The sequence below is a fragment of the Tenrec ecaudatus genome, chromosome 2, assembly GCF_050624435.1.
Source record: "Tenrec ecaudatus isolate mTenEca1 chromosome 2, mTenEca1.hap1, whole genome shotgun sequence".
NCBI lineage: Eukaryota > Metazoa > Chordata > Mammalia > Afrosoricida > Tenrecidae > Tenrec > Tenrec ecaudatus.
This window is the reverse complement of record NC_134531.1, coordinates 155645640-155673023: the sequence shown is the minus strand read 5'-3', so window position 1 is coordinate 155673023 and position 27384 is coordinate 155645640. Positions and strand designations below refer to the sequence as shown.

Here is a 27384-nt window from a genome sequence, read left to right as displayed (position 1 = left end):
GAGATGTGTGCTGGCCAACAACTGTGCGTGAGCGTGTGAGGCCGCGCCGGGGTGGGGGTGCGGGCGGCCTGGGGGGCTTCTGCGCGGGGCGCGGCGCGGCGCGGGACCGGCGGCTGCTGGCTGGCTGGGCGGCCGCGGACGGGGCAGCCCCGCCGCCTCTGGCGCGCAGGCTCAGGCGCCTCCCCCGCCCAGTCGCTGAGGCTCCGCGCGCGCCGCCGGCCGCTGCCCTCTCCGCCAGTGGGGAAGAAAGCCCGCGGGCCGCGGCCGCGCTCCCGCCATGGCCTCGGGCCGCAGGGGCTGGGACAGCTCCCACGAGGACGACCTGCCCGTGTACCTCGCCCGGCCGGGCACCACCGACCAAGTCCCGCGGCAGAAGTACGGCGGCATGTTCTGCAACGTGGAGGGCGCCTACGAGAGCAAGACGCTGGATTTCGATGCCCTGAGCGTGGGGCAGCGGGGCGCCAAGACCCCCCGCAGCAGCCAGGGCAGCGCCCGCGGCGCAGGGCCCCACGCGGCCGCCGAGGGGGACCCGGCGCGCAGGGGCGCGGGCCGCGAGGAGAGCCGGGATCCCGCGCCCGCTTCTCCGGCGCCCGCCGGGGTGGAGATCCGGAGTGCGACCGGCAAGGAGGTGCTGCAGAACCTGGGCCCCAAAGAAGAGGTAAGGGCGCTCCGTGGGCCGGGCGGGGGCTGGGGGCTCACTTCTCCGCCCTGGGCGCCATGGCCGCGCGCAACTTTCTCCCGCTCACTTGGCACCGGCGGGCGACTGGGGGAGGGAAACAGACATCCTCCGCGGAGCCCCGTGTTCCCAGTGGCAGCATCCCCGTGCCCGCGGATGAGCCAGGCACCCGGTCCTTGGCCCCGGGACTCCAGCCGCACCCCCAGATCCGCCGCTCTGGGTGGGTGTGTCAGGCCGGCCAGCCCGGGAAAGCGCGGTGATTCCCATCCCTTCTCTCCCGCTGCGGAACCAACCGGATTGTCTCGGCCCTGTGTGGCCTTGGATGAATGCTCCAGCCCGGGGCACTAGGGCAGAGGGCAAACCGATGCTGGGGACAAGCGGCCTTCTCCCTGGGACTGGTGGAAGGTACAGGATGGGCCATGCAGTCTCCCCTCCTAACGCTTCACCCCGCAGCACTATCCCTGAAACTTTTGGGGGCTGAGTCAATAGACTAGACACCCGAATCTCTAGGCAGCGCCGCTGTCTTTATGGACGCTGACCATCTGTGTTTGTACAGGGCGTGGGGCGTCCCAGCGGGTGGCAGCCGCCCCTGGAAGGGTCTCTGTGTCATTTGGAACATAGACTGGAGCAGGAAGGATGCACATTAAATGAACACGGCCTCTAAATTCTCTGCTTCTCTTGCCGCGTGCCAAAGGCAGGTCCTTCTGTCTTGTGTACTTTAGAGAAATGCGTCCCTCTCTTCGGAAGGCATGTCACTGCAGCTGGCCCCGGTGTGCTTGTCTGTGAAAAATCAGGGTGTGCAGAAAATTCAGGCTTGGGACAGAGCTGGAGGATTCAAAGTTCAAAGGGATACTTTTGAGTTGGTGAACAATGGTCATCAGGGGATGCCACTCTTGTCTAGGCAATGGCTGTGAAGTCTGCCTGCGTATATTATTCTGCGCTGACATTGTGATGAATAATAACCTGAAATGGAAAGATCAGCCTCAGAACAATGACAATTCATGTTTATCCAGATTTTAGGCGTTTTTCCATTAAGGGACAGTGGACCTCTGAAAGGACAACACCTCGGTCCGTTGTTTAATTTTCGAAAAAAATTTTTTAAAACTTACTCGTAAACCATGATGGCTGCCACCAAGTTAAGCACTTACTGACCCTGATGCTATTTTTTTTAGAGAAGCCATTTGAAAGAGAAAAACAATGCTTTTGTTCCAGGCGGTTACAATTTTCATTGGTAATTTTCACGTGTATCCTTAGAAAAACGGGCTGCCTCTGGGCCCTGCTCGCAGGCCCTTTTAAGGACTTGTGGTATTTTGGAAGAAGGTACCTCAGTTCTAAACTAAAGAATCGGGCCCTCTGCAAAGAGGATTGCCCTCTCTTCAGGTCGGACTTGTTCCTTCCTGAAATGTTCCCTTCCTGACTCTGAGGGAAGGGGGCGGGAGAAGTGATGGAAAAGGTCAGTAACAATCGCTGTGAGTCAGTGCCTTCCCGCTGCAGGAACTCCCCTGATGTAAGTCAGATAGCAGCCTGCTTTGCAAGATGTAAGAATGGTAACAGCAGAAAGGAAATGGGTTCCCTCTTTAAACCCAGCAATTCTCCTTTCCTCCCTTATGCAAACCCCGTACTTTAGGCTCCTAATTGAAAAATAATCATACAACCTAAGCATCAGCAGGATTTCCAGGGCTACATGCTTATTTGTAAGTTCGGCTTGCTGTCAGCTTCTTCCAGGCTATGTTATTATCTTTAGTTTGGTTGAATCACACTGCAAGAAGAGACCACAAAGGTAATCTAGTTATATACTGGATAGTTAGTTTAGGGATTGCGTGTTTGGGTTTATCTTGGGCAGATATGCTCTGCCCATTTTGGTGCTGGATAAATGTTTATTCTATTAGTGCCCCCAATCAAGCCATCTATTTACATATCACTTTTGCTTAAATATTGCCCCTGCTGCCACTGCTTCATGAAGTAACTCTTGGAAAACTTTGTTGGTGATGGTTTTTTTCCTTTCAAATTAAGCCTAAATCTGCCAACCTATAATTTTCTACAAGTTATTGTTAGCTCTGAGCTGTGCAAATATAGGACTGAATGTGTTTTCTTATTGAGTAGATTTGAGAAATTTGGAAAGCACATGGGTTCTTGTATCTGTCAGAAAAGGGTGGGTGATGTCACTGTAACAAACAACACTCAAATCCTAATGGCCCAATCCTTGTTCCATCTGGGTCACAGAGGAGCCCTGTTCACCACTGGGGCAAGGGCGGCTCCGTCTGTACAGGGCCTGGAGAGGAGGAGCAGGTGGCAAGTTGTATGGAGCGTTAACTCCCACACATACATGCTGAAAGGTGACTTTGGCTCACATTTCATTGGCATAGCCAAACTTTACAGGAATCAGGGGATTCAATATCACCACCATCCTGAAATCTGGAAATATTTGACAACTAGTACTAACAGTGCTTCAAGATCAGTGGAAAGACTCCAAACCCAAACCAAACTCAACGTCCATTATGTTGATTGTGACTCACTGTGACCCTCTATAGCAGAGGTAGAACTGCCCCTGTGGTTTCCAAGACTGTAACACTATAAAGGAATAGAAAGCCTTGTTGTTCTTCCATGGAGCTGCTGATGGTTTTGAACTGCTGGCCTTGTGGTTGGCAGCTCAATATGTAACCACTACATCATCAGGGCTCCTCTGTGGACAGACTACGTTGGATGGAACCTGGTTCACCCTTACTAGTTGGGGGAGCATAGCCTGTGAGTTAAGAAGCCTTAATGAGACAATGGCAACAGGCTTGGCTGCTAACCCAAAGGTTAGAGGTTGCAACCCACCAGCTGCCCCATGGGAGGAAATACCTGGCTGGTGGCGTTTCTGACTCACTGAGATCCTAGAGTACAGACTAGAATTATCTCACAGGGCAGACGCCAGCACCCAGGGCTGCTGGTGGTGATGGAGGTGCTAGTAGGTGGAAAACAAGGCAAGCGGAAGGGGAAATAAGCTAGATAGTAAGAGGTGAACCAGAATTCAAACTCTGACTTCTGGTTCCACACAAGCTTTTCCCAGACTGGATGAGGCTTTTCTTTCCATTGAAGAGCCTGATCCTTGCTTCTGCTCCTGCCCTGTTAATGTGATGCAAAGCAGGGGCCCTGCCTTGCTGCCACACCTTGAGAAACTTCCCTCTACTCTGCCCCAACCAATGCAGTCAAGGCCCCTTCAGATTATTTGCTGCAAAATCCTTATTCTTCTGATTTTTAAGTTAGTCGACAGCGGGTTTTTTACCGCCTTCAATCTTTAATTGAATCAAAATGTGCTTTGTCTATTAAGCAAACTTAAATGTTAACTCTATCCTTAAGGAACTGACCTATGGCTTGATTATGAAAATGTTAGGTAGCAAAAGTGTTGCTCCTGTGTTAGGCACCTTGGAGTTGGTTCTGTGCCATAACAACCCGGTGAAGACAAGAATGGAACACTGCCTGGCCTGCACCATCTTCATCATTCTTCTTACATTTAAACCTATTGTTGTAGCCACCTTGTCAGTCCGTCTGGTCGGAGATCTTCTTCCTTGTCGCTGCCCCACTGAACCAAGTGTGATCCTATTTTTCCAGAGACTGGAAATAATAATAACATGTCCAAAGGACGTGAGAAAAAGTCCACCATCCCTTGCTTCTAAGGAGCATTCTGGCTATACTCCTTCCAGGACAGATTGGCTTTTTGTTTAGGCAGCCCATGGTACTTTCAATATTGTTTACCAACACCATAATTAAAATGCATCAATTCTTGATGAAAAGTGCTCCCAAACTCTCCCGGCTTTGGAGTCAATCCCCACTCTTAATGCTCCTGTGGGTCCATGAGACTGTAACTCCTTCCCCCCAACAGTTTTCTTGCCATGTAATGCTCATATCATACACCTCAATAGGTCAAACACATCAAGAAAAAATGTACAATCACCACCAATATCTTAAAACATATTCTTTATTCTTGTGCTCATCGTTATTAGCTCTCTGTTATCCCCAACCTCTCCTGCTGTACCCACAAGAGACTATTAATCCAGTTACTGTCTCAATAGATTTATTATCCTGAATTTCTGTTAAAAAATAATTTTATTGGGGGCTCATACAATTCTTATCACAATCCATACATACATCCACTGTGTCAAGAACATATGTACATTTGTTGCCATCATCATTCTCAAAGCTTTTGCCTTCTACTTGAGCCCTTAATATCTGCTGCTCATTTCCCCCCTCCTTCCCTACTCCCCCTAACCTCATGAACCCTTCATCATTCATAAATTATTGTTATTTTGTCATATATTACACTGTCCGATGTCTCCCCCACCTTCTTCTCTGCTGTCCCTCCCCCAGGGAGGAGGCTATACATAGATTCTTGTAATCAGTTCCTCCTTTCTACCCCACATTCTCTCCACCCTCCAGGCATCGCCATTCTCACCACTGGTCCTGAAAGAGTCATCTGTCCTGGATTCCCTGTGAATTTCATATACAGAAGAAACATTTTCAAAACCACAAAAAACTAAAAACAATTACAAAGTAAAATAGGTAAAAAGTCTTGAAAATAAAGCAGAAAATATTCAGAAATATTAAAAACTAGAACAAATTAAATGGGAGAGCAAATGATAGGGCACTAAATTTTAAACTAACTGCATGTGCAACAATTCATTATAATGCATTCTGCCTTATAGCAAGGCTGTTTATTGGACTAGAAATTCCTGTTTTTATTAAGCGGAGTAGGTGGTGGTTTTGAACTGCTAACCTCACAGTCAGCAGCCCAGTCCATAACCACTTTACCACCAGGTTTCCTAACAAAAAGTACTGGACAGATTAAAAATATTAAGGTGACTATCAGTTATACTCCAAACACCAAATTCCATGTTTGAGGCATTACTGGGAGTTGACATCATGGTTTCTGTACCTACTTGGCAAACACCTGTAAATTAATATATTTAGATTTTTCACATGTTGTTAAGTGTCACTGAGTCACTCCCAACACAGAGCAAACCTGTGCACAAGGGAATGAGACTCTGTCTGGTCTACACATGATAGGCATCTGAGCTACCATAGTTCTCCATTGTTGGTCACATAACATTTTGATGAAATCTTTGACAGTAAGTGAACAGTGGTTCTAAGTAAAACAAATAAATATTTCTCACCATTTCTCAAGGTGGCTTTCTACCCACACAGAATGTTCCTCAAGGTAAGCCTATTCCTGATAGAGAATAATGATATATAGTCAACCATGAACAAATGATACTGCTACATTCAGTGGAAATAAAGTAAATGCATTAGGATCATTTGGGTCTATGGATAAACCCTAACAGGAGAAGCCCATTGGTTCCAGTTCCCCGATTCCCAGCTGGGCCACTTTTGGGAAAGCTGCCAAGTCAACTGCGACTCTGGCACACTGGGAGACAATTTGAGGCAAAGGAAACATGGCTCTGACTTCTTTATCATTTGTCCTTTACCTGCTTCATCCTGGGCTTAACGTTTTCTAAGTGATTGAGAGAAATTGGAGCTTGCTCCTCCACCTTGCACCACAATAGAAGACAGCTGGACACAGAAACCTAGTGTATAAAGGCCTCCATGCCTATCAGAATCCAGCCCTGTCAGTGTAAATAAATTTCACAAGGCATCGCTGACATACGACAGTTGGCACCTGGGCCAGGAAAAAAAGACTTCTGTTTACCTGGCCCTCAGGCCACAATCACACTTGGGAGTAAATTTTCAGACTTAAACTTGGCAGCAGTGTTGAATTACTCAATAAGAAAGATAAGCACAAGGTTATTTTTGCTTATTTAATAATCTGTAGTGAACAACTTTACTCCCCCCACCCACCCACGGCATCAATGATTCTTCTTCAAGATAAGGCTGGCTTTTTTCCAACCCCACAGAACTTTCCCACAGAACCAAAGCTTTTCAAATTTATAATCCCTGGCAGCAATACCTGGTAAGCAAGGTAAGTACAGGCTTACTTGCGCCAATTTGCTCATTTGTAGAGAACGGTTTCATGTCGGTGGTGAAAAACATGAAAGTGTTCACTACAAATTAGCCAGCAAGCACGAATAAGTTCGGGTTTACCTTGCGTATTGGGTCATCCACTACTTCTTGGCAGTGTTTGAAACCTTTCAAAGCTCCGGTTCAACTTGACTTTGGCATTTGATGAACATGAAAATATGTGCGTTCTCTGTAATGCTGAGATTGGCAGAGTGCTCGCAGAGTAATGGGCCCCGGAGACAGGGCTTTGCTGACGGCGCTTGTAAGTAATGCTGAAGATGGCCAGAGCGCTGCCTGCGATGCTTTTCTCGCTGAGAAGTCTCAGCTGATTCTCTTTGTGGCTAATTTCCGCGGGCCATTCTTCCTGTACGCATGATCCCTCTGAGACAGCAGAGAGCGCGTACTGGGAATTGGGACTCTGGCCAAGGCTCGAGCAACATGTGACAAAACTCTCCCTTTCTGGAGGAGGCAGAAGGCGCACTTAAGTACATAAAGATTTTTTAAAAAGCTTCTAGGATGACAAAACTTTTTATGTGGATTTACATGGCATTTTATTTTTGAAAAAGTTCTACTTCATCAAAGAACAATGAGATGAAGCCAGGAGAAAGTTGGATAAAATATTAGCAGCCTCAGTTTCAAGACCCAACCGTTAAAAAGCTCTATAAGGTGCGCAGGAAAGCTCCCCTTTCTCTGCTCTTCAGCTGCCCTCGTTCTCAAATGAAAAGACTGTGGTGATAGTGTATGCACTTTATGGATTGTGAACTTCTATACAAAATTATTTTGAGCATAGCCCCAGTGACTTAGGGATTACGCATCGGGCTGCTAACCCCAAGGGTAGCAGTTTGAAACCACCTGTTGTTCTGGGGCAGAAAGGCAACGCTTTTTATCTGTGGAAAGAGTAACAATCCCACAGCAGCAGTCCTACCTGTCTCATAGGGTCCCTGTGAGCTCAAACTCACTGTGTCAGTGAGTTTGGAGATTTGGGTGTTGCAAACAGTTATCATGCTCAGTCAGTTGATGAAACAAAAGATTTGAGGTACAAGTCTACCCACAGGTGCTTCAGAAGAATGGCCTGGAGAGCTACTTCGAGAAACACACATCCACATAAAAACAGTTGAACTCTGACAAGCGTGTGGTTGCCATGAGTCTGAATTTGTGCCAGGGTGAGTGATTTTGGGGGTCAAAGGATCGAGTCCAACTGTCCCATGGAGTTTCTAAGGCTTTCAGGTGTTGTTTTTAAATCACTTTAGTGGGGGCTCATACAACTCTTATCACAATCCATACATCCATCCATTGTGTCAAGCGCATTTGTACATTTGTTGCCATCATTCTGGAAACATTTGCCTTCTACTTGAGCCCTTGGTATCAGCTCCTCATTTTTTTCCCTGCTTCCCTGCCACCACTCCCTCATGAACCCTTGATAATTTATAAATTATTATTATTTTGTCATATCTTACACTGTCTCCCTTCAACCACTTTTCTGTTGTCTGTCTCCTAGGGAGGAGGTTATATGTAGATCCTTGTAATCGGTTCCCCCTTTCTACCCCACCTTCCCTCCACCCTCCCGGTATCGCCACTCTCACCACTGGTCCTGAGCCTGGATTCCCTATTTCCAGTTCCTATCTGTACCAGTGTACCTCTGATCTAGCCAGATTTGTAAGGTAGGATTGGGATCATGATGGGGGGGGGGAGGGGAAGAAGCATTTAAGAACTAGAGGAAAGTTGTGTGTTTCATCGTTGCTTCACTGCACCCTGACTGGCTCCTCTCCTCCCTGCAACCCGTCTGTAAGGGGATCTCCAGTTGCCTACAGATGGGCTTTGGGTCCGCACTCCGCACTCCCTGTCATTCACAATGTTAGGATTTTTTGGTTCTTTGATGCAAGGCTTTAAGTTTTACAGAAGCTGACTGCCATACATTTCTCCTGGGAAGTGGCTGATGGGTTCGATTTGCCAACCTTTCAGCCACTCAGTGCTTAGCCTCTGATACTACCAGCATTTATACACATACGCACACACACACCTATAATTAAAACCGTTATAAAATATACACAACATATATATTAAAGGAGATTTCTTAATATATAGCTCTGATGTGTTGTGCCCCCCTCTATTAATACACCTTGCCCCCTTTACGGATGGCTGTTGGAAGGCTGTCATCTCAAGACCACAGAGGCTGTAACTATTATAGCCAGTAAAGAGCTCACAGTCTATCTGAGGTTCTCCATGCTGTATGCTTTTTTCATAGACCAGTTTCTGGGAGAACAGTTGAATACTCTGATAGCTTGTGATGGGACCATATTCCATGTCCTCAACACACACACATCTGTATGAGAGGTTGGGCTTGTGGGAAATAATTAATAACGAGCACTATAAATATCATGAGCTATCCTAAATCTTTATTTATACACTACTTCCCCCCACCCCTCATTTGTTTCCTCAACAAACACCAGGTCTGGAGATACACAATCCAAAACAGATGTTGGAGAAACAAAGATGAATCAATTAGATATATAATACAAAAACATAGAACATTGCCCTCAATACTGCCGGTTTTGTGTGTATAAATGTGTGACACATTTTTTTCTTTCAAAATAACGGGATAGCATACTATATCTTTGTTTTCTAACTTCTTTTCAAATGTAAGTTGTCATGACATCTTGCTGGTGTTGTGTGCCATCTGGCTGATTCTGACGCACAGTTACTCAATAGAACCGAGTAGAACTGTCCCCCTGGGGGTCTCCCAAGACTATAAATTGGTATGAAAGTGGATTGCTCCAATCTCCTCCCATGGAGGCTCTGAGGGGTTTGAACCACAAACTTTGGCACATAAAGCATTAAGTATCTTCTAAAGCAAAATTTCAAATGACTGCAAAATACTCTATTGTGATGTACGGTAGGTTTAATGATCGATTTCTTTTCATTGGATTTTTTTGGTTTTGTTTTGTGTTTCAATTTTACATTTTAAAAATGTTATAAATTATGGTAGTAAACCATATGTAACACAATATTTGCCATTTCAATACTTTTTCCATGTGTAATTTAACACAAGCGCAAACTCACTGTCATTCAGTTCATTCTGATTTGTACTGACCCTGTAGGACAGGACAGAACTGCCCAGGAGTTGACAGAACTGCTGTCAACAGGAGTCAGTGGCCTCATTGTCTACCTGAGGAGTAGCTGGTTGGCTCCAACTTCTGACCTTGTGGTAGCAGCCCTCCTGGTAACCCACTATGTCACCAGAGCTCCTCGCATGTGTAATTAAGTGACACCAATTCCATTCATCATATTATTCAACCATCACTTTTTCCACTTCCAAGTGTTTCCATTAACCTTTACAGAACCTTTGTGTTGCTGGCGCAGTGAGCTCCCTCCCTGTTCCTTGGTAACAAAGAATAAACTTTGATCAATAGACACTTGCCTATCTACATCGTTTACATGAATAGTCTCATGCAAAATGCGTCCTTTAGTGACTGTCCCCTTCCAATCAGCATTGTGTTTTTAAGGTGCACCTGTGTTCATAGCCTGTGGCAGGACTTGGTGTCTCCTCATGGCTGAACAATAATATTCCAGTGAATATGTGTCACCTTGTGTTTTGCCTTCATCTGTTGATGGATATTGAGGTTGCGTCCACAATGACGGCAACAAGAGGATCCAATGTAGCAGCAGTCGTGAGGGTGGTGCAGGGCAGGGCCGTGTTTCGTTCTATTGTACGTTGGGTCGCTGAGAGCCAGAACCAACTCAATGGCACCTAACAACAACAGCGTCTTTGGCTATTATTTGGAATATTTCTACAATAAGAAACGCAAATAACTGAGTATAAGAATCTGAATGCCTATATAAAAGTCAGTTGAGTATACAGTGGTTGTTAAGTGTCATGTAGTGAGTTCCATTCTGACAGCAGAGTGGAACACTGCCATCTTGTCCCCTTTATTCATGTGGAGTGCTGGGAGTGTGGTGGTTGCATGTTGGCCTGCGACTCAAAAGGTCAGCAGTTCAAAACTACCAGTCACTCTTTGGGAAAGTGATACAGCTTTCTACTTTCTTAAACAGTTACAGTCTCAGAAACTCACAGGGACAGACCCTCTAGGACACTGTCCTGTCCTTTGGGTCACTACAAATCAGCATCGATTCGATGGCAGTGAGTTTGGCTTGGTTTTGGATTCATAGGGGATACATTCCAACACACCTCTTAGATACCTGGCATTTCAGCTAGTTCTTAGGTTAGACAAGGTTCTCTAGAGAAACAGAACCAGGACACTTAGAATTGTATATATATCTATATAGACAAAGATGTACAGCATAAGAAATAAACGGCTAATTAGTCTTTAGAGCAGTACAAATGGCTCAATGCAACTCACTTCCGCGAGACAGCTAATACCCTGGCAGTCCTTCAAGTCTTGAGAGCCACTGGGTGCAAGTCAAGGAAGCAGACCACTGAGTCCTCTGAAGAGCAATTCAGGCAATCCGGCCACAGGCAGCAAACAGCAGGACAGGTCACCAACAGTCAGCCAGATGACAGGGTCCGACAGGCCCCAGCTCAAGCGATGTATACTCCAGTAGGCGAAGCAGGTCTTGAAGGAACCTCGATCTACAACATCACAGTTCATGAGTTGGGTGTAGCTTGCAATTTGAGGCAGAGAACCAGCTAAAGCAGCCGCACACTGGTCCAATCATCAAAGAACAAGAGACAAGAAAGGTGAGGCTCACAGAGCCATTTATCTCTCCGCCCTTCAATTAATCCCACATGTGTTTATTGGCCAGGTTGGCACACTTAACCTGCCTATCACAATATTGAACCCTAAATTTGTTCCTATGTATACATAAGATTAATCCTCAGAGAGGCCTGGGCAGTCAGCGTTAAGCTCCGGGTTATAGAACAACATTCCCATAACTGTGCATCGTGTAGCTCCTGTGAAATAATATGGGCGGCCATATTTAACCTCCTCTGTCTTCTCTATGGCATTGCTTCCACACTCCAGCCTTCTCTGACAACAACTGTTTCTCCCACGCTACTCTACATCTATGCTGTGTTCAGTAAGTTGTTTCAACGGCCACACAGAACTAACCCATAGACAATGCTCACAATTAAAGGGGTCTTCAAGAGAAGCTAACAAGTCCTGATCGTTAAATGATAAGAATGCGGTCATTGGTCTGCAGCAACCCCTCTCCCCAGCTAGCAGCCAAGTCTCTTTCTCTCATCCTTTGACCTCTGCCTCCCAGTCCCAGAGTCTCAGCACTGCACATCGTGCCCTGGCCCCTAGTCTCTCTCTCATCATGCCCTGGCCCCTAGTCTCTCTCTCATCGTGCCCTGGCCCCTAGTCTTTGGGCCCCATGGTCTTTTGGCCCCTAGTCTTTGGGACCCATGGTCTTGGCAGCCTCTGTGCGCTTCCCGTGGTTCTGGGATTTCTCTCTCTGCTGCTGCTGCTGCTGCTTCAAAGATGCCTCATCCTTATAGCCAGGAGGGTGGTAATGAAGACTGACCAATCACCTGTACTAATACCACACACACCCTAACTTGTATAGTCCCACCGGATCATTTAATGGGAGCTGCAGAGACTTAGGTAGAAGTGCCATGCTAAGAAATTTCACTCCAACAGTGTCCAAATTGCCAATGTTGAGGTCATTATTAAGTAAACGATGATTATTTGAACCTGAGCAGTATCATACCCACAAGGTCTATTTGAACCCAAGCCAGCTACTATGTGACTAACCGGCGGTGTGGATGAGCTAGATGAAGGGCTGATCCACATCTGGATAATTGGAGCAGGACGCGGAAGATGTCATTATGCTACTTGACATGGCACTCTATTTAAATAATTTCCTCAGCAGTTGACCGCTGATACTTGAAACCTGGAGAGAGAAGTCTCAGTCTTCTGATTCAAGACCTCCTCTATGAAGGTGAAAGATGAGACTGTCTTCTCCTCTGAAGATTCGATCTGGGAAACACGGAGGAGCAGTTAGACTGTCCTGTAGGGTCACTGTGAGTTGGAATCTACTCGATGGCTGGGTTGGTTGTATGGTAACTCAGTTTTTCTCTTCTCGCTTGTACAAACAATGCGTTAGAAAACTTCATTTATAGATAACTCCTGTGGCCTTTTATCTCTAATGAAGAATTTCTAGAAATGATTGCAACACGATCATGTTTATATGGCAAGAACTCTGGGCACAGGCGCGTTTTATTTGGAGCCTCAGGGGCAGGCCTCCAGGGTGGTAGCCAGTCAAGCCAGTTGTATACGTCTGTAAGGAAGAAGAGTGTAGCCTGGGATGGAATGGCAACATGACAAGGGCCACGCTTCTCAACAGGTTAAAGGGCTACAAAAGCCACCCAGACTGGACAAAATGCCAATTATGAGATAAGGAAGTATTTAAAATATTAGTGGTGGGGGCAAAAGTCATCAAAAGAACAAAAGTTCAAGTTGTAAAAAGAGTTCTATCACAAGTCAGGATGGAATATTTTGTTAACCAACATTTCTCCAGCAAGGATCTGTTAGAATTTGTACTTGTTTCCCCTGAGCTTAGGAGTACAGGTGTGAGCCCCAAGAGCTGTGCGCTAAAGGAATGTTCCCTCCATTGAGGACTCATCCGTGCAACATGCTGCCGGCTCCAATCCTTAGAGAAACTCAGAAAAACAGTTACTTCTGATGTAGTCTAGAACAGAAACCGAGTGTCTCTTTAGAGACAAGGATGGCGAGACCCAGTCTCTCTTACTGTGGACATGCTACCAGGAGAAAGCAGTCCCTGGAGCAGGACATCACGCTTGGTAAGCGGAGGGGAAATGAAAAAGAGGAAGGCCCTCAACGAGATGGACGGACACAGTGGTCTAGTACTGGGCTCAAACATACCAACAGTTGTGAGGATGGTGCAGGACCAGGTGGTGTTTTGTTCTGTTGGCACAAGGTCGCTATGAGGAGGAAACAACTGAACAGCACCCAACAACAACATGGTCACATAACTAGAAAGTGATGGAGTCAGGGTGTAAGCTCCAGGGAGGCCCTAGTTCCTCCTATCTACCATTGGTTGTTCTTTTGTCCCGTTACCAGCTAAGCATTGGTGCTGAGTGAGTTCTAGAAATTGGACCATACATGGCTTAGAGGGGTTTCCATGACTAGAAGTCAACTAGTGAGGCTATCTGGACAGGGACGGCATTAAGCACACAGCGAGGAGAGCAAAACACTTTGGACAAGGTCAACGGATGCACACAGCAGTTAAAGCAAGGCAAATCGGAAGCTGGGTGGCCCGGGAAAGGAGCCAGGAGAGAAAGCAAGGGAGGGAAGGGGTGCTCGGGACCCACTTGTCCTGCCCGTGCACTTTTAGTTCCAATGATACTTGTGTTGGCTATTGTGTTTGCTGGTGTATTGGCCCAATATAAAGCCACCTGCTCACGGCAGATAGTATTCAAAGGATTTCAAAGAAATAAGGCTCAAACACAGGTCCACATGACCCAGGAACACATACATTAGTATCCCCGACTGCCTCCATTGAGGCAGGAACTGGCTGATTTCCTGTAAGTTGTATTCTATCCACAGAGAAAAGCCAGTTTTGGCCTTGGATTGGGAGTGGGGTAAGAGGGACTGTATTTTTCTGGCTAATAATATCATATCCTGTCACGCCGAGGTAGATAAAAGCAATGAAATGGAACACTGTGTGGTAAATGGATACTGAATGTGAGGGGAAAATTACAGTTGATGAACCATTGCTTGTTCTAAAACAGGTAGGGAGGAAAAATCTCTCCAAAGGTAGTTTCTTCCGAAAGATCATTCATGGAAAATTAGAAAGCAAACCAGTTGTACAGCAAGAGAGCTTTTGAGTGAGCTCAGAGTGTGCGGAGCAGGGACGTGGAAAAGGCACGGGGCTGGCAATGCACTGTGAGTTAAACATCCCCTCAGTTGTCTAGAATATGAGTTTATGAGCATTTTTCAGGTAATAAGTGTCAGATAATGTGTTAGATTTTGTGGGATACAAGTTATCTGTCCCAGCTACTCAATTTTGTATGGCAAAAGTAGCCACACATAATACATATATGAATAGATATGACAGTGTGCCAAAACAGACAAATATTTACAAAAGCAAGTGGTGAGATGCTGGATGTGACACATGGGGATGGCTCCCTAATGCAGGGTCTAGAATATAACAAAGGAGGGTGTGTGTGTGTTTGTGTGTGTGTGTGTGTGCATGAGAGAGAGAGAGAGAGAGAGAGAGAGCGGATTTTAGCAACTATTCAATATGAAAAGATTTAGAAATTTAGAAGTAGATATAGTAACCAAGCAAAACAATCTGCAAAAGGCTCAGAGTGACTTGTTGCCCTTTCAGGAGGCCTGAGATCCAAGGAGGAGAGAAGACTAAATGCCTATCTGACAATAGGGATGAGTAAAATGCGAGAGATTTTCGGGAATGCAGATTGAGGAAGTCGACAGTGTTGGTGAAGAACAAAGACAGGAGAAAACCTATTGCCGTCCAGGCCCTCGACCGTGTAGGACAGTGAACGGATCCATAGGGCTCCGAGGAGGCTGTGACTCTTTGTCAGAACAGACAACCTCATCATTCTCCCTCAGAGCAGCTGGTGGATTTGAACTACTGACCTTGTGGTTAGCAGCCCAACACTTAGCCCATTGCATCACTAGGTTTCCTAGAGAAGAGAAAAGGAGAGGTTTATCTGGAAATGATAATGGGAAAGAAGCAAACAGAAGAAACTTGGGTGATTAGGGAGAAGGAGGTCAGGCTTGCTTCAAATAAAGCTTTGCTGGGGTGCTATCAAAAAGGAGACACGCGAGGCAGTAAATAGCTTGATGCTTCCAATAGGAGAGGCAAAGTTGGAAAAGAAAGTCTCTCAGAGTGCGTCCAAGAATGCGGCATTATTAAGGAGGAGAGAATGCTAGGTCTGCTCACCCTTGAGACATTGTTGGTAGATTGCTGTTTTATAGGTGTGGGAGCTGAAATAATGGCCTGTCCAAGAGAAGTGGGATTAAGGAGTGCCGGGAAAGGGCATGCTTTGCATAGGTGAGTTTATTATCATTTTGGAAGTGTGTGCTCACTGTTTAAGAATCCTAATTTAAGGGTCAGGATTCAGCCAGGATTCGATCGAGTGAGACATCAATGAGATGCAATGACTTTATTCCTATGTGCGCTCCCATTCATTTATTCTCTCACACGTTCCTGGATTCCACGGATAGTGACAGTGCCGGTCTTGAGCCTCTTCAGTGTAATCAGCAATCAGAGACCCATAAGGCACTGGGTTGTGTTGAAGGGAATGTGTTGAAGAGGAGGGAGAAGACAGGCTCATGTAAGAAATTGAGATGCATGCAAGGATTTCTCCACCACAGGCAGATCCAGCCAGCTACACTGTGGAATCTCAGAGCTGGAAGCACTTCAGAGGCTGTCCTTTCCAACCCACCTCTTCACTTTACAACTAGGGAAACTGAGACCTCTAGAGGGGAACAGGATGGAAAATAAATAGGACTGAGTGATTATTGTATGCCAGGCACTGTTTTTTAATATTGTCACCAAATACACATAACATAAAATTTACCATTTTAATCGTTGACAATTTTCCATTTCAGTGCTATTAAGTTGATTCACTGCATCATGCAACTGCCTCTGTCTAGTTCTAGAACTTTCCCATCAGTCCAAAAGGGAACCTGTACCCATTCATCAGTCTCCCGCCGCTCCTACTGCCGGCCCATAGAAACTACTAATCTGCGTCTTGTTATAAAAGTATTGTTTCTGCTCTCTACTTCATATAAATGGAATCATACAATATATGGCCTATGTGATTATCTATCTTGTAGTAGTCTTCAAGGCTGGTTTATGCTGTAACATATATCAATAGGTCATCCCTCACACTTTAAAATTGAATAATATGCAATTGCATGGATAGACCACCTTCTGTCAGTCCATTCATGAACACTCAGGTTGTTTCTACTTGTTGGTCATTGCAGTGGGACAGCTAAGTCCTTGAGAGCTAATTGAAAGGTTGACAATCGGAACCCACCCAGCAGCTCCCTGGGAGGGAAACCTGGGGCTCTACTCTCAGAAAGATTCCAATCTCGAAACCCTGACAGTGTAATCGTACAGTTACATAGGGTCCTTACAAGTTGGAATTGACGAGATGGCCCCCAACCACACAGAAACTTACTAGAAGTGCTTTACATTTATTAATTTAAGCTTGTTTACAAAGATGCTTAGAGGGAGGTTCAATGAGAGAGCTTCAAATTTTTTGTGGAAAAATGGAATGGAAAGATAATGAATCTCTTAAGTGCTATTACTTGTACAAGTTAATATACAGAGGATTTGGAACTGATATGGAAATATTCATTATCTATTGGTTCTATTTTTCCATGGACATGTCGAAGCCCCCTCATAGAAGGGGGGTTGGATGAGATTCAGTTCTAAATTACCTGATCTCCTTCCCAGCGCTCCTTCCGCTCCACCCTGGTAACTTAGTGCTGTGAGTTTAGGGCATGACATTGCTCCTGGTTATTTTTCCTCTCTGTCCATTGGTCACTTGGACCCAAACCAAAATTAGACTGCCCTTGAGTCTGTTCCTGCTTATAGCGACCCTCCAGGATAGGGTAGAACTGCCTCGGTAGGTCACCGAGATTATAAGATTAGAAAGCCCCATCTTCCTCCCTTGGATTTGCTGGTCGTTTCAAACTTCTGAATTTTTGGTTAGCAGCTGCATGGATAATTAAAAAACCCCACTGTCTGAAGAAAGCTGATGGTCCCCCAGAGTCTTGTAGTGTCTGAGATATTAAAGGCTAGAAATTACACAAGCAGTCATCTAGCTGGGAAGCAACAAAGATCATATGGAAGAAGCACACCAGCCAGTCTGATCATGAGGTGTTGATGGGATCAGGTATCAGTATAAGAAGACCCAAAACAAGAAATCATATCAATGGGAACAAGGTGGAGGGCAGAGTGGAGACCTAAATCCCATCTGTAGACAATTGGATGTTCCCTAACAGAAGGGTCACAAGGAGGGACAAGCCAGCCAGGGTGCAGTATAGCACCGGTGAAACACACAGCTTTGCTCTAGTTCTTTAATGCGTCCTCCCCACCACTATCATGACCCCAGTTCTACCTTACAAATCCAGCTCGACCAGAGCACATACACTGTTATAGATAAAAGCTCGAAACACAGGGAATCCAGGAAAGATAAACCCCTCCGACCAATTATGGGAGTAGTGATACCAGGAGGATAGGGGGAGAAAGGGGAAACCGATTGCAATGATTGATGTATAACATCCCCACCCCCTGGGTGATGAACAACAGAAACATGGGTGAAGGGAGACAGCAGAGAGTGTAAGCTATGACAATAATACTAATATATAAGTTATCCAGGGTTCATGAGGGTGGGAGGGGTGGCGAAGCAAAAAATGAAGGGGTGGTGAAGAAAAAAAGGGCTCAAGTCGAAAGAAAATATTTTGAAAAGGATGATGGTAACATATGTATAACTGAGCTTGACACAATGAATGTATGGATTGTTATAAGAGTTATTAGACCCCCCCAAATAAAATAATTAAAATAAACAAACAAAAAAATCCCACCACTGCCACCAAGTCAGTTGTGACTTATAGCAACCCTAGCATATAGGTCGTGTCAACGAATAGAATTAAATTCCTCTGGTAGACAATGCATCGGACACCACGGATAGACTGGACCATACTGGAAAAGAATGTCTTATGTGTTCAATAGTAAATATGTAAGGCCATATTGTAAGTAAATGGTGGTATAGTCATATGACAGAATACCATGGGACCATTGAAACTCATGCTACATGAATTGTAACAAGAGTTGCAAGAGCCCCCCAATAAAATGATTATAAAATAATAATGTTATATACACTATATCTATCATACATTTATGCATTATCAGTAATAGCAAACATTACTCTATAAATGGATACAAAACCAGATAGTCAAGATGAACAAATATAAGTAGGCAAAAGGAACTATATGTATAACTAGTCAGGTTTGGCAGATGATGTTTCTACATAATATGTATGTGTATGTGTTCTAAATCTATCCATATGTATAATAAAGCAAGAGTATGGTGTGTAAAAAAATTGCCAGTATTATGCAGTACATAAATACAAAACCAACCTCCCCACTCAAGATAAAGAAAAGAAACAAACTGATGCTACAGAAACACAGTAGCCTGAATAAAGCTTTCTGGTTTACTTAATCCCTCAGTGTCCTGGGGGACGCTGTCATTTGTTCCTTGGTTTAGAAAACTGCGGTGTAGAGAGGGTAAGTAACTTATGCGAGCCGAAATGGCTATCACAACAAGCCAGAGCTCTGTCTCCGCTCCAAACCCATGCTCCTGGCCACAGTTACAAACTGAAGTGGGGGTTCGCACAATCCTGGCGGTGCTATGTCTCGGCACAGTACAATAGATGGTGATTTGTATTTTCATCCATCTCTTCAGCCGCATTTGTCATGTTTCCTACAGTGACCTTGCATTGATTTGTTACCAAAACAACAGCAGCAACCAAAAGAGAAGTATGTTTTCTCTTACAAAGCAGAGGAGCCTGCACTTAAATACACCTTCAAACACAGTGGACTAAAAATAGGCAGACGGCCTCCCCTAGAAGAACTACGAGAGAAGATATAGCAGCCAAGATGACGGCGATGTCGCCTAGAAACATTACATGGATTTACGGGTCTGTGGCTACTTTCCGTCCCTTAGCATCAACACATTCGGAACCTATTAATGGATGCCGATCACCTCTCCCCTAAATAAGGGTTTCCATTTTCCAGTTCCTTGTAAAGTTTTGGTGATGCGAGAGAGCCATTAAAATCCATGCCAAACCATCCCATGCCAAATGATAATTGTGGGCCATCCAGGGTGACATTCCGTTACAAAGCCATGCCCCTCAGTCCTCTCTCAATCTACTAGGCTGGTGTTTCTGTCCGTGACCAGTGAGCATTTAAGCACGTAGTTTCCAGGAAGGATTTGAAAAATGACTCTTCTTCATACTGTTAGGATGAGCACAATACTGCTTTGTTTCTGTTTGCTATTGTTGATAGGAACACCATCGTCAAGCCTAGTCATCGTCTCTAAGGACTTAGCCTGATCATTAGTTCATATTTCCCCTTTCAAGCCCTGGCTCCTCATTCATTCAGTAGGGATGTGGCTCCACAATAGCTGTACTATTGTCATAATTTCCATAGAAACTGTCGGTAAAGCTGCAAACACAGGATTACACCCTCCCTGCAGGCTGAGACAGGAAGGCCAGATGGGATTTGATGGGAAAAGTGCCCTCACTGAGACATAAATCACTTGGTGGGGGTGGAGAGAAGTGACTGGGGGTGGGGAGGGCGGGAGAATTGTGTCCGGTGCAGTCTTTGCCCCGGGCGATATTCCCACGCAGTGGGCTGCCACCACGCTGGCCCCTTCCCAAGACCAGTGTCTGGGCTTGTGACTTGTGCAAAAGGCCTACTAATGAGGCTGGAGACTAAGATTCCCCCCCCTCCCCTGATAGAACCATCAGTCCCAGCAGGAGGACAGATAAGAGGTCCTGTTAGGCTTCCATGTGGGGGTGGGGAGGACAGAGAGTGATTTGTAATGACACCCTGCGTACCCTTCACACAGACATCTCATTGGAGCTTCAAGGAAAGCCTAGGGGAAGTTATTATTGTTCTCATTCTACTGATAAGGTAACTCCCACTCCTGTTTTGTTTAGCTTCCTCTCCTTGGGGTCTTAGCTTCATCCCGAGTGTCCAGGGACTCTTCCCTGACTCTTCCCTAGCCCTCACAGCTGTGTGCTTTAGACTGCACTTCTTTGTGGCCCTTATCATTCTATGTTGTAAATGCTTGCTTCCTTATTTCTTCCATCTTAGCAGAAGTTCAGTGTTGGCAATGTCCCTAGTATCTAACACAGTGCCTGGCACAATAAAGTATTTCATTTTGAGTGAATAAATGAATAAGAATATTTAGCAACTTCAAACTGTAACTGTGTGAACACATTGCCACTTGATCCACTGGGGGCACAGAACGAGCCCTCAACAGATATTTAAATGAATTTAGGAATAAAGGTGCAACAACTGTGGAGTAGAGAGCCGACCCTCTGTTTCAGTAACTGGTGGCATAGCAGTTATGCATTGGGCTGCTAACAGTGAGGTCAGCAGTGCAAAGCCACCAGCCACTCCTTGGGAGAAAGATGAGGCTTTCTAAGAAGTCTTGTAACAGTGTTGAAAACTCAAAGGAGGACTTTTACCCTGTATGAGACGGAATCCATTCAATGGCAGTCAGCTTTTTGAGCGAGTTACCAGTTAACTGGTAGGTCAATTCCATGTTTGAACAAAGAGACAGAAAACAAAATGAAACAACAACAACAAAAACCCCACCAAAACCTGTTGCCGACCAGTCCAGCCCAGCTAATAGTGGCCCTATAGGAGAGAGTGCAACTGCCCCACAGAGTTTCCAAGGCTGTGATCTTTCTGGAGTCAGACAGCCCCATCTTTTTGTCACGGAGTAGCTGGTGGGTTCAATCCCCAGAAAGTTAAGTTAGTGTTTTAGCAGCTGTGCCACCAGGCCCCTTCCAGGCTGGCCAGGCAATTAAAACTGCAGGGCTTCCTGATGGGGACTTGGTACCCTTTCAAAATGGTGTGGGGTTTTGGGGGGTATGTTTTAGGTGAACAGAGCCAATTAAGTCTCATTTGCCAAGTTTTTTACAGCTGGCTCCATAGCCCCGGTTACAGTTTTCACCTGTGTCAGCCAGCTCACTGTTTCCATTCTGTATCTGTCCTGCTTCCTGTGATCAAGCACCCCTTCCCCGCCCTGCCTTCTCATCTTTGCTTCTGAGACAAAGGTGACCATCTATAATTGATTGCTTAAATGCTCACCGCACTCATGGGTTATATCGATTATTTTATCATCGATTTGTATGTGATTGGAAGGGGAGCTCCAGAAGTCACGTCATTGTCAACTTCAGAGGGCATCTTAGGGCAATAGGGCTCCTCTATCTGTTGTTGGTCCAACAGGTCTGGCCTATTTTTAGGAATTTGAATATTTTTCTACATTTCATTCCCATTCTACCTGGTACTTTCTACTTTGTCCCAGTCAGAATGATCTGGCTAATTCTACCTGGTACTTTCTACGTTGTCCCAGCCAGAATGAGCTGGCTAACCGGGGCATCTAGTTAGGACTGCAGCGTAGTTTCTGCTTTGGCTTTGAGTTTCTCTCATTCTTGTTTGCTCCCGATAAGGAAAACCTAATAGTTGTATCTTTGATGGCTGTTCATAAGCGTTAAAGGTCCCAGATGCTACTCACAAAACCAGGGTATAGAACATTATCTTTATAAACTACATTATACCACATCACGAAATTGTCCCACAAGACTAAGATTCTAAAGCCTTTAACCCAGGAAATCAATCTGATGAGCTGTTTGGGTATGTTTAGGAAGTGTCTGTAACTGTGCCCTTTAGTGCTGTCATATAAAAGGATACATATTCAGCACACACAAACCTATGCATATATATGTCTATCAATCCACCGATACAATGCATGTATACATACTTACATATGCCTTCCCATAAACATATAGGCATACATATGTACTTCAGCAACCATGCAGAGGAGGAGTGCTGGTGGCAGAGTGGTTGCATGTTGGGTTGGTAACAGCAAGATTAGCAGTGCAAAACCACCAGGATAAAGACAAGGCCTTCTACTTCCATGAAGAGTTACAATCTGGGACCGTCAAAGGGGCAAGTCTCCACTATCCCACAGGGTCACTCTGCGCTGGAATCAACTGGATGGCCTGGGGTGGTTGTTTTTTTTTTTTTTTGGTAGCCGTACTCATGTTCTTGGCTTGTTATTACTATTGTGAAGCATTTACCCAACGTGCCCCTTTTTCGTGTGTACTTCACAGTGTCCTCCTTTACCTTAGTCTGATTGGGCAGACTTGGGACTACCTTTCCCATCACCAAAAATAGCAAGTCCCCACTATTTAGCAAGTAATTCCTCTCCCCCACCCCCACCCCCGGCTCTCTGTTTAAGTACATGTTATTGCTGAGTTGATCCCAACTCTGAGAGACCCTGCAGGACTGAGCGGAACTGCCCCATAGGGATTCCAAATCAGTGACCTTCGGGAAGCTGACTGCTGCATTTTCCCACCCGGAGCAGCTGGTTGCTTCAAGCCAATGACCTTTCTCTGTGAAGCCGGAGCATGTAACCAGGGAACCGCTAGGGCTTCTTCCTTGTTAGGAGACAGCCCATGAAATAGCAGCTCCTATGCTTACTCTTAGGCATACTTACCAGCCTGTGGAGAGAGCATTTGTCTAAGAGTGTGAGGACAAGATTTCGCTGTGTTCTGATGTAAATTGGCCCAAACCACTTCCCTTTTCTGGGCCTCAATTTCTCCGTGCTTGAAACAGTGAGTTGAACGACATCTGTGAATCTGTGGAAGCACCCCCAAGTTAAAAATCTTGGAAAAAATCTTCAGGATAACCCCGATAAAAAGGAAGTGCTCAGATAAAGACCATCCCTGCCTTCCCCCTTTCTGGCCCACCCTTGTTAGCCTCTGAGCAGACTCGCTGGAAAACCGGGCCCCTCGGAACTCCATTACCTCCACGGCCCCCTGAACAGTTCTCAACGTGCACTGACGCAGAAGTGAGGTCAACAGGGAGTCAGGGTTGGCCCTATGGACAGGCTACCTGTACAGTCACAGGCCCCATACACGGCTGAGCCCCATGCTGGTTTAATGCCCTGCTGCTCCAAATTTGAAAGTCCTAAAGGGCCACATTGTCGTGTTGCTCCACATTTCTGCAGTGAGCTCCAGGCCCTGCGGAGTCATGCCTGGGTTGGTGAACTCACCGTTTATCCTAATATCTGGCTGGAGAGGATGACTCCGGGCTAGTCTAGCTCATTTGTGCACATGAACCACCACTTCCCCGAAGGGTATCCCACAAAGCAAGTCCTTTCTTTTCCCAGAGCCAGCTTCCTCATTGGGGATAGTCTCCCTCAGGATGGTGCTCCGGTGAGTCATAATAATAGCTCCCGCTCACTGCGTGATTACTAAGTGCTTGGTAAATGGTGTGGGGAGCGGCCAGCCTCCATGGCTTTCATTACATCCCCGCATAGTCTTTCCCATCATGCCGAGAATGCCGGGCTCAGTTGTTCGTTACCTGGGTCGCTTCTCAAGGTTGTGCTTTAGCGAGCAGCTTTGAGGGATGACGGGAGGTCTCCCCAAGGCAGAGTAGTCTTGCTCAGCTCACTAGAAGAGTGGGGACCCTCGTCAGCTCAGTGCTCCTCTCCCGTAGTGCGACCCACGGCTGGGGACCCCCAAGAGGGCCCTCTGAGTCCTCTCCACGAGACTTTAGAGACATGGACAGTCAGCACAAATCAACAGAAAACCCTGGTTTACGCATTGTCCTTTGTGATACAGTCCATTGTCTTTGATCCGGGAGCCTCATAGCTTCTCCCAACACTCATGAAATAATAATCGGCTAACGTGTTACCTTATAACTAGGGAGAACTCTTTGACTCTGCACACATCCTGGCTTATTCCATGATGACAACACCAGTGTGTTAGGTGGTTCGGGAAACTATGTTTCGTAGGTAAGAAAACTAAAGTTCAGCAAGGCCTACAAGTTCCTTGCCCAAGCTCACAAAGATTTATTGGCAGTACCAAGCTTAAATGGAGATGTTTTTCTTCAGAAGTTAGTCCCTTTCTGAAACAAAGAAAATGACTATGAACATTGTTTTGTAAATGCTAAAGCATTGTATGGAGTCCTGGTGGTGTAGTGAGTTACACCTTGGGTTTCTAATCTCAAGGTTAGCAGTTCAAAACCTCCAGCGGCTCTGAGGGCGAAAGATGAGACTTTTTACTCCTGTATTGACATACAGTCTCGGAAACTCACACGGGCAGTTCTACCCTGTTCTAAAATGTTGCTATGAATCAGAATCGACTTGATGGCAGTGAGTTTGGTTTTGGTAAGCATGACACAATACATTTTAGTTAATAAAAATATCATTATGTGAGCATTAGAAAATTAGCTCATTCCAATAAATATGTATTGACTATCTGTTGTAGTTCTAACTTCCCACATTTGAGAAAACTGTTTCTTTAAACTTTGTTGAGAAACTTGGGTTAGTATGGTTGTTATTTACTAGCCGTGTGATGCACTAGGGGGATATTTAATGTCTCTGTCCAATCAAGGTTCAGTAATAAAAACAAACACCATACTAAGTACTTGAGAACAAGCCAGTCAACTGCCATCAAATCAATTGTGACTCATAGAAACCAAAAACTGCCCCTTTGGAATTCTGAGATATTAAATCTTTTCGGGAACAGCCAGGCTTGTCTCTCTCCTGTGGAGCAAGGGGTGGGTTTGAAGCACTGCCCCGTATTGATTGTATTGACTGTTGGAAGCGGAATGACTGGGAAGACAACAGTGAGGCTAATCTAGAGGCAACAACTAAAGGACCCAGCAATTACTCTAGGACCCAGGGAATGCACAGGAAAGTGGGGGCAAACCAAAGTGGAGGAGCTCAACGGGGCTTCCCTGCAGGGTTGGTGCTCAGATTTCTGAGGAGGGAACCCCCCTGGCTGTTCTGATGTTCTTCTTGTGACTAGATCATATTGACTTAGCTCCTGATTCATGACTCTGCACCATCCCTGCGACTGGGTGTGGGTCAGATTGGACGGTCTTGATTCATAGGGCTTGTGCTGGCTAATGTCCAGAAGTAGATCGCCAGGACTTTCTTCATAGTCCATCTTAGTCAGGGAACATCACTGAAACCTGTTGAGCCTTGTAACAGCACACTAGCCTCCACTGCCAGATGGTATTGGCTGTGCGTTGTCCTGGACTTGAACTCCAGTCTCCTACACAGAGGTGAGACACCTGTCACTGGAGCACCAGTGCTCTGAACCCCCCACAGGGTGTGCCAAAGCTGGGAGTGGGAAGTCATGGCTGGAGATAAACTCAGCTACAGGAGGGGTGCTGTCAAAAGGGAGAACAGGGAAAGGTGTTCTCTTCCTCTTGGCATAGTGGATTATGTGCTGGCCTGCTAACCGATGGGTCACCAATTCTAACCTGCCCTGCAGAGAGCTATCAGGCTTTTAGCTCCTGTAACGATGCATAGCCTTAGAAACTCAACAGGACAAAGCCTCTGCCTCCTAGGTTCACTATGAGTTGGAATTGATTTGATGACAATGGGTTTGATTTTTTTGGGGTGGGCTGGGGTGGGTCGTGGTATTTTCAGAATCAAATGGGAAACCAACTGACCAAGTGTTCTGGAATGTCAGCTTTGCAGAGTCCCAGTCCGAGCATACAGAGTAGAGTTTAAGTGTATCGTGTAGGACAGGCTTGAAGCTGAGAAACAATAGGCAAATACCATGTGCCATCACAGGCCCTTCGTCCCTCTATAAAATGGGAACAACGAATACTTCTGATAAGCATAGTAGCTCCTTTGGAAGATTAAATGCAATGACGACTTAGTTGATTGAGCCTCACTGCAAGCACCCCCAACCTAAGGTTTCATTATGCTAGGCTGCCTTTCTGTCTAACGTGCAGCCCCGGCCTGTTTTCTGGTGGGACCTGGATTTTGTGTTGACTTCAGGGATTATCAAACCATCTGGGAAGCTGCCCTGATTAAGCTCCAGGTGGAGAATAGGCTTTGGGACTCGGCACTTGCTCTTGTGAGTCAAGATGGGAACCCTCTCCCCAGAGATGTTTAATTAGGTGGTTGTCAGATGGTGCTGAAAGATGAAATGCCTGTTTTAGATGGGATCTGTGGTTGCTCTGATGTGGGATTCTCAGTTCATTTGATTTGTCACTCTCCTTCTCTTTCCCAAAATAATTCACCCCCTGTCTTTTTCCATTTTCTCTGTAGCCAAGATACAGCGTCCTTGATCAAGTTAGCAAGGGCGTTTGAACAGCTAGCTCTTCCATGCTGGACTCTTGCTACTCTGGCTCAGAACATACAGCCGACAGCCACGGGGACGCGATTTGAACTTCTGCCACATATCCTGGAGTTTAAGGAGTTAGACCTCCTTGCAATAAGGTCAACCAGGCTTAGATCCCTGCTCAACATTTTTATTAGCACTCTCTGTAACCTTTGGCAAATAACCCCTCTGGGCCTAAGCTTCCTCATCTGTAATATGGAGATGGCCATTGTAGGCAGCACACTTGAGAGATAAAAAGAAGGTAAGTTGAGAAAAGTCTTAAATCCAGCAATTTCACATTTCAAAAACCCTCTATAGGTAGCTATTTCCCCTGCCTGTCTGTACAGGCTTTTTTTTCTTTCCTCCTTTTTTTTTCTTTTATGAACACCTCGTACAGTCAAAGTAGAATGTATTCATTTACTCATGTCACATTAATGGATACCTATTAGGAACCAGACACTGTGCATATAATCGGTGATGTATAAAGAAGTAAGGAGCAAACAGAATGGAGTTCCTACCAAACCTTTGCCAACCCAATTGTTGATGTCTTTGACCAGAAAAGACTCAGGTTTGCCTGGCTCTGACACCCCAAGTGCTAAGCCCTGTCTGTGCTGGATCCCTCACATTTTCAGACTATGAGAAAGCACCTTAGGGCACGGAGCGTGGCTTTGGCTGACTCATGGTATGGCTTAGAGAGTTAACTTCTTGTGGGAAGGAACTTTCAAGCCACAAGAAGTGGCAGAGAAAGGGGCTTGAGAGATAGGTTTTATTTTCTCATTTGCATGGACTGCCCCTCAAAGGGCTGTCTCCACCCATGACTTTGGGAGAA

General features: G+C 45.7%; 1 protein-coding gene across 1 annotated transcript in view; it reads left to right on the top strand.

The window, feature by feature from the left end:
- The first annotated feature begins 200 nt into the window (after window positions 1-200).
- DPYSL3 (dihydropyrimidinase like 3) overlaps window positions 201-27384 on the top strand; it is a 158340-nt gene continuing 131156 nt past the window's right edge. The window contains exon 1 of the mRNA XM_075541781.1: window positions 201-658. Within this exon, the coding sequence (XP_075397896.1) occupies window positions 278-658 (381 nt within the window). The 5' untranslated portion in view covers window positions 201-277. The remainder of the gene's footprint in view (window positions 659-27384) is intronic.